Source organism: Schistocerca americana, chromosome 4 (assembly GCF_021461395.2).
Source record: "Schistocerca americana isolate TAMUIC-IGC-003095 chromosome 4, iqSchAmer2.1, whole genome shotgun sequence".
Lineage (NCBI taxonomy): Eukaryota > Metazoa > Arthropoda > Insecta > Orthoptera > Acrididae > Schistocerca > Schistocerca americana.
The window spans coordinates 199,623,968-199,638,346 of NC_060122.1; the positions used below are offsets into that span (position 1 = coordinate 199,623,968).

At 40.8% G+C, this 14,379-nt stretch overlaps 1 protein-coding gene across 1 annotated transcript in view; it reads right to left on the bottom strand.

Annotated features, from left to right (window-relative positions):
- Positions 1 to 8,223: 8,223 nt before the first annotated feature.
- The window catches only part of LOC124613344 (lathosterol oxidase-like), a 111,902-nt gene continuing 105,746 nt past the window's right edge, over positions 8,224 to 14,379 (bottom strand). Inside the window, exon 6 of the mRNA XM_047142041.1 lies at positions 8,224 to 9,943. Coding sequence (XP_046997997.1) covers positions 9,731 to 9,943 — 213 coding nt within the window. The 3' untranslated portion in view covers positions 8,224 to 9,730. The remainder of the gene's footprint in view (positions 9,944 to 14,379) is intronic.

Sequence of the window (14,379 nt, forward strand, 5' to 3'; positions counted from 1 at the left end):
TATGTATGCTGCTTGATATCCTGGACGACACCATCCAAGTGTCCGGACCGTTCGCCGCATAGTTACGTTATTTAAGGGAACAGGAAGTCTTCAGCACATGTGAAACGTCAACCACGACATGCAACAAGTGATGATGCCCAAGTAGGTGTTTTAGCTGCTATTGCGGCTAATACGCACATCAGTAGCAGACAAATTGCGCGAGAATCGGGAATCTGAAAAACATCGGTGTTGAGAATGCTACATCAAATGGCTCTGAGCACTATGGGACTCAACATCTTAGGTCATAAGTCCCCTAGAACTTAGAACTACTTAAACCTAACTAACCTAAGGACATCACACACACCCATGCCCGAGGCAGGATTCGAACCTGCGACCGTAGCAGCCCCGCGGTTCCGGACTGCAGCGCCAGAACCGCTAGACCACCGCGGCCAATGCTACATCAACATCGATTGCATCCGCATTTCTAAGCATCAGGAATTGCATGGCGACGACTTTGAACGTCGTGTACAGTTCTGCCACTGGGCACAAGAGAAATTACGGGACGATGACAGATTTTTTTGCACGCATTCTATTTAGCGATGAAGCGTCATTCACTAACAGCGGTAACGTAAACCGGCATAATATGCAGTATTGGGCAACGGAAAATCCACGATGGCTGCGACAAGTGGAACATCACCGACCTTGGCGGGTTAATGTGTGGTGCGGCATTATGGGAGGAAGGATAATTGGCCCCCATTTTATCGATGGCAATCTAAATGGCGCAATGTATGCTGATTTCCTACGTGGTGTATCAATGTTACTACAAGATGTTTCACTGCATGACAGAATGGCGATGTACTTCCAACATGATGTATGTCCGGCATATAGCTCGCGTGCGGTTGAAGCAGTATTGAATAGCATACTTACACATACTGACAGAGACAGTTCAGTTTCCTAAGCTCACTGGCGTAGAAGAAAACACGAGGTCTGAAGAATTCATTGTGGCCTTGAAAGAATTACAATGATAGTTTTATAAAGATTTTTAGGGCACTGTCTCTTACATCTGTTTCCTAGCTGTTTTCGAGTCTGGTTGCCATTTCAGTTGAAAGCACCCAAGTGCAAGTCCAGATGTAACTGACATGCAAGGTAATTCCAGTTTGAAAGACAAATCTTTTTGCGTTAAAATGTCCGGGTCTTCTACATTGCTTTCCTCAGGTAGAGTTTCCAAGTCTTCATAATGAGGTGGCAAAAGTGCTACAATATTTGGATCGACATATTTGTGTGAAAAACATTTTTTCGATTATGAAGCTAAATAATCCACGATGAATGCAACACTATGTGAAATTTTCTGCATCTGTCTGTATGCCAACGTTTAGTGTCAGAAAAAACTTATGTCTTCAGCGCGCCGAAATAATGAAATGATATTTATTTTTTTATAACCTTTGTGAAATGTAACACCAAGTGGTATGCAGTGCGACTGCGCTGCCATTTAAATGCGTTCACAATTTTCCCCTCTTCACCCTCCTCCCGCTAATACAGCGTGGTGCAGCGGTGGGGGAAATGTGAAGCGAGTCTGAGTGCTTTGGCACTCGTACCCGGGGCGTGACCGCGAGCCAAAATCTTGGCCACCCGCATGTTAAAATATTTGTCAATGATATTAATAAATAAATTCATACATATAAATCATACTGAATTTGAAAAGGTGCTTCTTATTAGCGTCCATGATTGAACTACAGTGCGATCCATATAAACCTTCAATGAGTCATAACATTTGAACCAATAAAAGGACATATTTATAATTTTGTGAGATAATACACAATTGGGAGATTACATATATACAAAACTCTCACAGCAAATGTTGAAAGTGCTCTCCACTGGTATCGATGCACAACTGAATCACTTCACTATATTCCGTGACGCTCTCTGAAATGGATTCTCGCCATTGTTGCGTATTTCGTGTGTAGTGACCTCACAGAGTTCTGCAGTTGTCTGTGGCCTAGTACACTCAGGCGATTTTGGGGGAGGGGAGGATGGGGGAATGGGCACAAAATTTTTGAGATTATTTGGTCACCAAGGAAACTACACTCCTGGAAATTGAAATAAGAACACCGTGAATTCATTGTCCCAGGAAGGGGAAACTTTATTGACACATTCCTGAGGTCAGATACATCACATGATCACACTGACAGAACCACAGGCACATAGACACAGGCAACAGAGCATGCACAATGTCGGCACTAGTACAGTGCATATCCACCTTTCGCAGCAATGCAGGCTGCTATTCTCCCATGGAGACGATCGTAGAGATGCTGGATGTAGTCCTGTGGAACGGCTTGCCATGCCATTTCCACCTGGCGCCTCAGTTGGACCAGCGTTCGTGCTGGACGTGCAGACCGCGTGAGACGACGCTTCATCCAGTCCCAAACATGCTCAATGGGGGACAGATCCAGAGATCTTGCTGGCCAGGGTAGTTGACTTACACCTTCTAGAGCACGTTGGGTGGCACGGGATACATGCGGACGTGCATTGTCCTGTTGGAACAGCAAGTTCCCTTGCCGGTCTAGGAATGGTAGAACGATGGGTTCGACGACGGTTTGGATGTACCGTGCACTATTCAGTGTCCCCTCGACGATCACCAGTGGTGTACGGCCAGTGTAGGAGATCGCTCCCCACACCATGATGCCGGGTGTTGGCCCTGTGTGCCTCGGTCGTATGCAGTCCTGATTGTGGCGCTCACCTGCACGGCGCCAAACACGCATACGACCATCATTGGCACCAACGCAGAAGCGACTCTCATCGCTGAAGACGACACGTCTCCATTCGTCCCTCCATTCACGCCTATCGCGACACCACTGGAGGCGGGCTGCACGATGTTGGGGCGTGAGCGGAAGATGGCCTAACGGTGTGCGGGACCGTAGCCCAGCTTCATGGAGACGGTTGCGAATGGTCCTCGCCGATACCCCAGGAGCAACAGTGTCCCTAATTTGCTGGGAAGTGGCGGTGCGGTCCCCTACGGCACTGCGTAGGATCCTACAGTCTTGGCGTGCATCCGTGCGTCGCTGCGGTCCGGTCCCAGGTCGACGGGCACGTGCACCTTCCGCCGACCACTGGCGACAACATCGATGTACTGTGGAGACCTCACGCCTCACGTGTTGAGCAATTCGGCGGTACATCCACCCGGCCTCCCGCATGCCCACTATACGCCCTCGCTCAAAGTCCGTCAACTGCACATACGGTTCACGTCCACGCTGTCGCGGCATGCTACCAGTGTTAAAGACTGCGATGGAGCTCCGTATGCCACGGCAAACTGGCTGACACTGACGGCAGCGGTGCACAAATGCTGCGCAGCTAGCGCCATTCGACGGCCAACACCGCGGTTCCTGGTGTGTCCGCTGTGCTGTGCGTGTGATCATTGCTTGTACAGCCCTCTCGCAGTGTCCGGAGCAAGTATGGTGGGTCTGACACACTGGTGTCAATGTGTTCTTTTTTCCATTTCCAGGTGTGTAGTTATAAGCTGCATGAAAGCTTTAGACATGTGACACATTGCTCCATCTTGTAGGAAGTAGCATTCTGTAAGTTTGACATCATCCAGCTGCTCCTCAAATGTATTGAAGATGCCCGTATAAGGTGAAAGAAAATGGGCCCAACAATCATATGGCAGTCTATGTTTACCACTGTGACTGTTTAGCACACCAGTTGTTTCCAGCTCCCTTACATTCGATAAAATTGTTGGTTTTGTTGGAACATCGCGGTCACTGAATTCTATCAGTAATGCGCGTTGTGTTGCAATCAGTGAGTCAGTCTTCCAGTATATTTTCATAATAGAAACCCGCTAAGTGTGTACTGCACGCTTCTGCCAACTGAAGGCTGCGAACGAATAACTAATTTTGCTCGTTATTGTCAAGCGGTCCGGATTACACACTCACAGATTCGCAAACTGCGACCGACGAGACTACGAACGAATTAATACGAGCCGAGCAAGTGCGCAATTTTACCGGACAAAGCATCTCATGTTTACAAACTGCGACCGACGAGGCTACGAAGGAATTAACACGAGGCGAGCAAGTGCGCCATTTTATCGGACAAAGCATCTCATTAGCAGAAACGACAATCAACTTGCCGACAATGGAAGGTACGATTCTCCTAGAGCTAATGAGACCATTAAAAAACTTTCCCGTCTCTACGAGCTTTCGGAGGGAAATTATTACCCTCTGAAGTAGTTCAGGTTTATGTGGATAGCCCTGTATAATACGTTTGAAACGTAAGTGGAGTAAGAGGTAACAATAATCCGTGAAGATGTATATTCTTGAAGGTGACTACTTTCAATGATTTGCTTCGATTCATTTCACAAAATCCATTATGTAAAATTCCTGCAGAGCTGCTACAACGAACATGGAGATACAAACTAAGCGTTTTTTCAACAGATCTTCAAGGAAAAAAATAAGTAAATTGTGCTATAGAATTTTGTCAGGCGTAACGCTGAACTCAGGCAGGTGTTGACTATACATGTAAATCCCTCCATGATTTCGGGGCCCGTATGCTGTTCGGATTCGTCTACCATACAGGGTTAACTGTTATCTCTATAATATGTGAATTTGTTATATATTAAAAATAAAGATTTGTAGGTTGACATATTGGCAAAGTTCTCCCACAACATTAAACTTCGTAACTTTCCACTCTGTCGTTCCTGTGACAGTTGCTGTTGTTGTTGTTGTTGTTGTTGTTGTTGTGGTCTTCAGTCCTGAGACTGGTTTGATGCAGCTCTCCATGCTACTCTATCCTGTGCAAGCTTCTTCATCTCCCAGTACCTACTGCAACCTACATCCTTCTGAATATGCTTAGTGTATTCATCTCTTGGTCTCCCTCTACGATTTTTGCCCTTCACGCTGCCCTCCAATACTAAATTGGTGATCACTTGATGCCTCAGAACATGTCTTACCAACCGATCCCTTCTTCTGGTCAAGTTGGGCCACAAACTTCTCTTCTCCCCAAACCTATTCAATACTTCCTCATTAGTTATGTGATCTACCCATCTAATCTTCAGCATTCTTCTGTAGCACCACATTTCGAAAGCTTCTATTCTCTTCTTGTCCAAACTATTTATCGCCCATGTTTCACTTCCATACATGGCTACACTCCATACAAATACTTTCAGAAATGATTTCCTGACACTTAAATCTATACTCGATGTTTACAAATTTCTCTTCTTCAGAAACGCTTTCCTTGCCATTGCCAGTCTACATTTTATATCCTCTCTACTTGGACCATCATCAGTTATTTTGCTCCCCAAATAGCAAAACTCCTCTACTACTTTAAGTGTCTCATTTCCTAATCTAATTCCCTCAGCACCACCCGACTTAATTCGACTACATTCCATTATCCTCGTTTTGCTTTTGTTGATGATCATCTTATATCCTCCTTTCAAGACCCTATCCATTCCGTTCAACTGCTCTTCCAAGTCCTTTGCTGTCTCTGACAGAATTACGTCATCGGCAAACCTCAAAGTTTTTATTTCTTATCCATGGATATTAAATACCTACTCCAAATTTTTCTTTTGTTTCCTTCACTGCTTGCTCAATATACAGATTGAATAACATCGGGGAGAGGCTACAACCCTGTCTCACTCCCTTCCCAACCACTGCTTCCCTTTCATGTCCCTCGACTCTTATAACTGCCATCTGGTTTCTGTACAAATTGTAAATAGCCTTTCGCTCCCTGTATTTTACCCCTGCCACCTTCAGAATTTGAAAGAGAGTATTCCAGTCAACATTGTCAAAAGCTTTCTCTAAGTCTACAAATGCTAGAAACGTAGGTTTGCCCTTCCTTAATCTAGCTTCTAAGATAAGTCGTAGGGTCAGTATTGCCTCACGTGTTCCAACATTTCTACGGAATCCAAACTGATCTTCTCCAAGGTTGGCTTCCACTAGTTTTTCCATTTGTCTGTAAAGAATTCGTGTTAGTATTTTGCAACTGTGACTTATTAAACTGATATTTCGGTAATTTTCACATCTGTCAACACCTGCTTTCTTTGGGATTGGAATTATTATATTCTTCTTGAAGTCTGAGGGTATTTCGCCTGTTTCATACATCTTGCTCACCAGATGGTAGAATTTTGTCAGGACTGGCTCTCCCAAGGCCGTCAGTAGTTCCAATGGAATGTTATCTACTCCGGGGGCCTTGTTTCGACTCGGGTCTTTGAGTGCTCTGTCAAACTCTTCACGCAGTATCGTATCTCCCATTTCATCTTCACCTACATCCTCTTCCATTTCCATAATATTGTCCTCAAGTACATCGCCCTTGTATAGACCCTCTATATATTCCTTCCACCTTTCTGCTTTCCCCTCTTTGCTTAGAACTGGGTTTCCATCTGAGCTCTTGATGTTCATACAAGTGGTTCTCTTATCTCCAAAGGTCTCTTTAATTTTCCTGTAGGCAGTATCTATCTTACCCCTAGTGACAAGCCTCTACATCCTTACATTTGTCCTCTAGCCATCCCTGCTTAGCCGTTTTGCACTTGCTGTCGATCTCATTTTTGAGACGTTTGTATTCCTTTTTGCCTGCTTCATTTACTGCATTTTTATATTTTGTCCTTTCATCAATTAAATTCAATATTTCTTCTATTACCCAAGGATTTCTACTAGCCCTCGTCTTTTTACCTACTTGATCCTCTGCTGCCTTCACTACTTCATCCCTCAAAGCTACCCATTCTTCTTCTACTGTTTCTTTCCCTAATTCCTGTCAATTGTTCCCTTATGCTCTCCCTGAAACTCTGTACAACCTCTGGTTTAGTCAGTTTATCCAGGTCCCATCTCCTTAAATTCCCACCTTTTTGCAGTTTCTTCAGTTTTAATCTACAGGTCATAACCAATAGATTGTGGTCAGAGTCCACATCTGCCCCTGGAAATGTCTTACAGTTTAAAACCTGGTTCCTAAATCTCTGTCTTACCATTATATAATCTATCTGAAACCTGTCAGTATCTCCAGGCTTCTTCCATGTATACAGCCTTCTTTTATGAGTCTTGAACCAAGTGTTAGCTATGATTAAGTTGTGCTCTGTGCAAAATTCTACCAGGCGGCTTCCTCTTTCATTTCTTAGCTCCAATCCATATTCACCTATTACGTTTCCTTCTCTCCCTTTTCCTACTACCGAATTCCAGTCACCCATGACTATTAAATTTTCGTCACTTTTCACTATCTGAATAATTTCTTTTATTTCATCATACATTTCTTCAATTTCTTCGTCATCTGCAGAGCTAGTTGGCATATAAACTTGTACTACTGTAGTTGGTGTGGGCTTCGTATCTATCTTGGCTACAATTATGCGTTCACTATGCTGTTTGTAGTAGCTTACCTGCATTCCTATTTTCCTATTCATTATTAAACCTATTCCTGCATTACCCCTATTTGATTTTGTGTTTATACCCCTGTAGTCACCTGACCAGAAGTCTTGTTCCTCCTGCCACCGAACTTCACTAATTCCCACTATATCTAACTTTAACATATCCATTCCCCTTTTTAAATTTTCTAACCTACCTGCCCGATTAAGGGATCTGACATTCCACGCTCCGATCCGTAGAACACCAGTTTTCTTTCTCCTGATAACGACATCCTCTTGAGTAGTCCCCGCCCGGAGATCCGAATGGGGGACTGTTTTACATCCGGAATATTTTACCCAAGAGGACGCCATCATCATACAGTAAAGCTGCATGCCCTCGGGAAAAATTACGGCCGTAGTTTCCCCTTGCTTTCAGCCGTTCGCAGTACCAGCACAGCAAGGCCGTTTTGGTTATTGTTACAAGGCCAGATCAGTCAATCATCCAGAGTGTTGCCCTTGCAACTACTGAAAAGGCTTCTGCCCCTCTTCAGGAACCACACGTTTGTCTGGCCTCTCAACAGATACCCCTCCGTTGTGGTTGCACCTACGGTACGGCTATCTGTATCGCTGAGGCACGCAAGCCTCCCCACCAACGGCAAGGTCCATGGTTCATGGGGGGGGGGGCTTGTAACAGTATTCTTTCTCTAAAATTGATGCACTTGCTATTTTCTATTACTACTTAAAGTTCGCGTCATCATCACGGGAACATTCTATGTGAATCAGACTTTCGTTAGAACCACCATAGAATAATTTGCACAGTAAACAGAACACATGGAGTATGGAAAGAAATGTGAAATTAATTGTGTCAGTACGTTTACGTCAACGTGAGCTGATGCTGGTGATTTTAGGAAATGTACGTCGTAAGAACATTTGACATTAAAAGTAATTATTCTTTATTTATATCGTTGGTAAACCAATATTCTACAGCATTGTAGTCGTTTTTAAATCTGGTGACGTTTTAATACGTTACAGTTGAATTAGCGTACATAATATACCGTGATAATGAGTAAAAACGGAATCAGTTTTGTGAAACCAAATTCTGTGTCACATAAATTGGCACTTAATACAATACTTGCATTGCGTTGCTACTGAAATACGCAAAGAGAATGAAATCTCTGGGTACAGTACTGACGGTGCGAAACAGATGAAGAGCTTATTGCAATGGTGGTACAAGTCCATTACCTCCACTTTTCTGTCTATAATGCTTCTGAAATTAATGATCCAAACAAACAGAAAGAAAGGTTTATCTCTAGCAACTGCAGATTTTGCAACGCTCATTTAAGTTTAGGTCTCTGTATCTCAATATGAACAAAAATGGACTTGCACCACTATTGAAATAAGCCCTTCACATGAAAGTGACAAAATATTTATCCTTATCCTCCAATGTCACTAACGATTGAACATTGTTGACACAGGATTAATTTAATGGCAATGACTGCTTTTGACCTCAATACTTGATTATCAGATGTTTTAATTTCTATACACACCATATGTTACTATATATGCTTTATGAATGCAACACCATATACAACATATCTGTAAATTTATTATATCAGATTATTTACATTAAGATGGGTAATACACTCTATGAACAAAAAGAACGATTAAGTAATTACGAGAGATAAAAACCTTACTGAATAATGGTTGGAAACGAAAAATATCGGAGCAATGAAAGAAAGCTTAGGAGAAGGAGGGAAATACACAGATTCTGTGAATAGAAAAGGAAGAGCAATGAAATGTAATCACTTGGAGCGCTGGAATTGTGGAAGGATGTTTTCCCATCCTTTTTTTAAAGGGATATGAATAAAATTATTCAGAGTAATTTAATGACTGTTGTGGATGGATGTGAAAACAAAGTGAGTACTGTAAGAAGAAAGACGCAAAGGAGAAAGACTGATAGTTTCTGAAGAGGCACGAGAAAGAAAAATTGCCAAGGAAGGATTAGTTAAGTCCTGAAGCAAACGGAAGAACAGAAACTTCTCATCGTAGCTATACTACAGTGCATGGTTTCGGTCTAGCTTTAAGTTATAATTTTTCTGAAAGGTATCAAAATCTTACTACTGTGTTAGTAAAAGCCTGTCGAATTCTGCAGAAAATTTGGCCGGAATAAAACAGATGCCTGTGCTTGATTTTGAAGACGTTATTCGTCTGCGCAGAATTCGACCTTACTTCTGTAGTTGTTCTGTATCAGAAAAAGAAGTAAAAAAGAAGAGTCACGAAAAGAGTATTTATTGGTATTCCGACATCCGTAATTATGAATATACACAACGACCCTGCATTTACTTAAATATCCACAGGTTCCACGACCTAGCTGTGACCAGCAAGGCAGCAGAAAGCAGCGTGGCTGAGAAGACTTCAACGGCGCATGCGCGGTTGTCAGTGGGCGGCCGCCCGCTTGCGAGTCGCGGCTTCGGCCCCTTCCAGCTTGTACTCGAGGGTGCCACTACGGTAGGCGCGCGGGTTCTCAGACAGCCGCTCAGTGAGGTCCTGCTGGCGCTCTTCTTCTGTAGCCTCCGACAGCGCCTTGCCACGGCCGTAGAACGTGTCTTCCGTGTACAGCCGGTCCTTCTGCCGGTACGTTCCGTGCAGCTGCGAAAATATATTAAGCGTTCCACTGAATTTACACCACACAAAAAACAGTTCCAACAATTCCATTAGAATTTTCAGCAATGCCAGAAAACGCCGAGGAAGAATGCACATCAACGGAGCTAGACATTTACGAAAACATAAAAAATACCTCAAAATCAACCAAACAACTGGCGATGACTCTATTACAGGAGACTTATAGAAAAGGTCAGAACCAAAATTTTTAAGAGACCATGGACTTGACTTACGAGAACACACGGAAAACAGAAAAGATTCCAGAAGTGTGGAGACAAACTAAATGTCAACAATAATAAGCAGTTATTGTATAGTAGACTCTGTACTCGTTGTGCCACAATGCTGAGAAGGGTTTGTTGTGAAGAACCAGAGGGAAAGTGTTTCTCATCAAAGTGGTGATTTCAGATGATATTCCAGTTTTCAAAGAATGGTAGCACTAGGTACTATAAAAAGACATGTCTTATTAGGTGAGACATCAGGCGGAGGTATTCCTAAGGAAAACAAAATTACTTTTCAGTTGCCCAAGTTGAAGCATATTGAATATAAGTCAGATATGAGAGGGAAGATGGTTGCTTTTGAGTATATTGATGGACTAAGCAAGCATGCAATATCTCTTAAACGCTACACTATCCCTCAAGTCTACCTGACGAGAAAGCGTATGTCACTGGTAGTGTTCCAATAATGATAAAAAGAAGTGAATGATCTGGAAAAAATTGCACATTTTCCTGCAGGATACAGTCACTTTTGTGATGCACTTTTCTAATGGACCATAACATACACAGAGGAATAGGACAATGAAGGAGAAAAAATGGTCATAATTATTCATAGGTTTTTCTGGAGATCCATATCAATTTTGCTCACTTCCTGATTCTGTCATGTGAAGTAATACTATGGAAGTTTTTCCAACAGTTTATTGTTTATTTTATTAAAATTTTTAAATTCCTACAGTTATATAAATCATAATTTGGAGGAGGCATATGTTCAGTCTATATAATCCACAATAATTGCCATATATGTCACATGCTGGAGTAGTTTTCCTTCCAGTATTGTGACAAAATATGATTGCAAAACTGCAGAAAACTTTCATGTGTAAACTTTGTTTCGAACTATCTATGAAGTTTATCGTATCTACTGAAAATTTTCACATTTGTTAGATATGTCCTTTTTACATCTTTTAGTTCAATTACAAATGAGAGTCATTTATACTACTGATTTGCAAAATACTTTCAAAACTTCTCCTAAATGAATTAAAGAAACTTTAGAAAAGTAACTGAGAGAATACCAGATTGGTACCTAAAGGGTAGCTCATGCACAGAACCTATTTTTATCTTAAAATGAAAAATTCTCCACAGAACATTAACCAGCAAATGTGTTGTAGTATCATTTATTGATATGCAGAAAGCATTTGATCTTGAAGACAGAGGAAATAGATAAAACCATCAAAGAGTCTGGCGTTGAATCGAAATCAGCAATGAATGCAATATATAAGGAAAATGTTTAAGAAAAATCTCTCAGTAACTCGAAATAGAACCTGTTGGTTCAGAAAAAAATGGATCAAGAAACCAGAGTTAAAAATCATCAAACAAAATCCATAACACTAGGAAGGAATTAAAGTAAAATGTTTAGCTTTTTCAGACGATTTTGCAATAATTTTAGAAAAGCTGAAAGAAACAGTCATTCAAATAAACGTCCTGGAAAGAACAATCAATAGAAGTCATCGCAGAATTTCAGCTGAGAAAACAAAATTTATGAAAAAGATAAAAAATATACACAAAATATGCAGAAACACACGTAAGTAAAATAGGAGGACTTTGTAAATTTATATATCATGGAGGAACGGGAAAGCAAAACAGAGTATGGAGATTTTTAATAGATATATGAATTTATAAAGTGAATTCACTGCATGGTTTACATAAAACTATCTGCAACAAGAAATAAATCCCTAGAAATAGAAAAGTAAAATACTGTATCACAGTGGAGATACTAGAATGTTTATTTTCATATCCTGTCTCTTGCTGTACGCAATCTATTAATCATACAGAAAAAGATCAACAGGATCTTTTTTATAGGAAATATAACATAGTTAAATTTTGTGCTAGGATATTTTTTTGCTGGAGACAACAATTTTCGAGTTATTGAAGAAAAATGCGTTTGAATGTCACTTTTGTACGTTTCGCATGAATAACTACTTTAAGGTAGAACTAATAGTTTGTGCTTAACACGCAAGAGAATATTAAAATCTTGCACATGCATTTGAAGGCGCTGAGGATTGCGTAAAACCCATGTGTAGGAGCATCTGAATCCCCCTGCAAAAGGACAACAAAGACAAACAATAAGCTATAAGCTGGGTATGATAGAGGTACTTGAAAGATGAAGTATTAGAAAAGTAGTGGGCACTATACAAACAACAAAGAGTTGGAAAAATGGAAGCGATGAAGAGAGCTACAAAAATACATAAAAATATTAGAAAAAATGGCAAAGTGAAGATAAATCTTCTTTGGACACCTATACCCAATGGATGGCAACAAGATAACAAAAATTTTTGTAACTGTGGGAAAAGAAGTTAATAGCAGGGATGACAGGCATAAGAAAAGTACTTGAGAAAAACAGAGTAAAAGAATCGTAAATAACGGACAGAGACTAATTTAAGAATAATATTAAATTTTTATTTTCAAGATGAATGGAAGACAGGAAAATGCAACATAGCAAGAAGATGAAAGACTTCTGGTAAATTGGGAAACAACAATGAAAAAAAAAATGAAGTTGTGTGATTGCAGTTGGACAAATCGAAGTTTAAAAATGAAAGAGTTTTGAGGAGAGCATGAAAATTGTGCTATATGTGATTGATAATTATATATGAGTAAATTCAATTCTATAGCACTAGAGCCAAAAACTGCTAAAAAAGTTCATTTATGAAATCACTGCAGTGTCAAACTAGAGGTTGCATGAATTGTAACCTTGAATCAAAAAGCCGTTTGTGTTTCTGGCGAATTGGTTCTAATGATTCCTTGGGTCGAGTCTTTTATACTGATTGCAGGAGAATACTGCTGTTCCAGTTGAGGAATGATCATGAATCACAGATACATGTATTATGCATACTGATCACGTAGCGCAATGCTCAGAAGTGAATGCTGAACTATTGCCAAACACAACTTTGCCATGTTTAGGAAAAGTACTAGACGTTTGTAGACACCATGTGGATTGGACGCTATCTTCTGGCTATTTGGAACCACAAACGAGCTCGTGGATGTGGACGACTTTCGTAAGAAAAAGGAAGATTTGGGTTCAATGCTACGTGAAGAAGGTATCATTAGAGACATGGCACAAGCTCGAAGTAGACGGTGTAAATGAGATGGCTTAGCAGTAGCAGGAAAAACTAGGCACTGGCAGAGTGTAAGGCATAAAACATATTCTACAGGGACACCAGACGACGATTACTATGGGACATCAACATTTCTATTCGAATATCTTCTCTACTTGTTTTTCATGAATATTACTTTTCACGCTGTGTTTCAAAATAAAGGTAAATAACTGTTCACACAACACTTCCTATGTAGTGCATATTTACAACTAAAAAATTAATACATATTGTGAGCAAATGAAGAGATACTGGGAGGAAAAGAAGAAAAGTGCTAATCAGGTTCAAATGCGTTCTTTAATTGGTCATAAAAGAAACTTGACCAAATGAGGTCAACAACAGGTTATGATCCTGTCATGCACATCCATATGTTGATGCTGTTACATTACATTTCGCGTTGTCTACTAAATAACAAGTTACGAATAAGAGAAGCAAATAGATAATGAATATATGTGTATCCTAAAACAAAATGGTTCAAATGGTTCTGAGCACTATGGGACTTAACTTCTGAGGTCATCAGTCCCCTAGAACTTAGAACTACTTAAAGCTATCTAACCTAAGGACATCACACACATCTATGCCCGAAGCAGGATTCGAACCTGCGACCGTAGCGGTTCCGCAGTTCCAGACTGTAGCGCCTAGAACGGCTCGGCCACTCCGGCCGACTGTGTATCCTAATTTAAGGAACAGTAGAGGATGTCCTCTAGCTTCCATGTTTTGAATACTTGATTACATCTGACCTCTGTTTTGTAGTTAAATTTTTTGCATTGGCTTTGTCGTCAAATCAGGTGATAGTTACGTCAAATGTAAGGCTCTTCTGTGATGTAAGCTCTATTCTTTATGATCTCTTTAAATGAGTTACTTCCCTTGCAAATGTTATGTGGTTCATGTAAAGCAGTTTAAAAAGACACTATGTTTTGGAATTACATGACACCGGGCCATGTCTCAGTATAACACTTTAGACATGGTAATTACTTTCCAATTCACAACTTGAAAACTAGCTTGAGAAATTAATTATATTTTATCAATATGCGTATTCACATGCACAAAACCGAGCGGGGTGGCG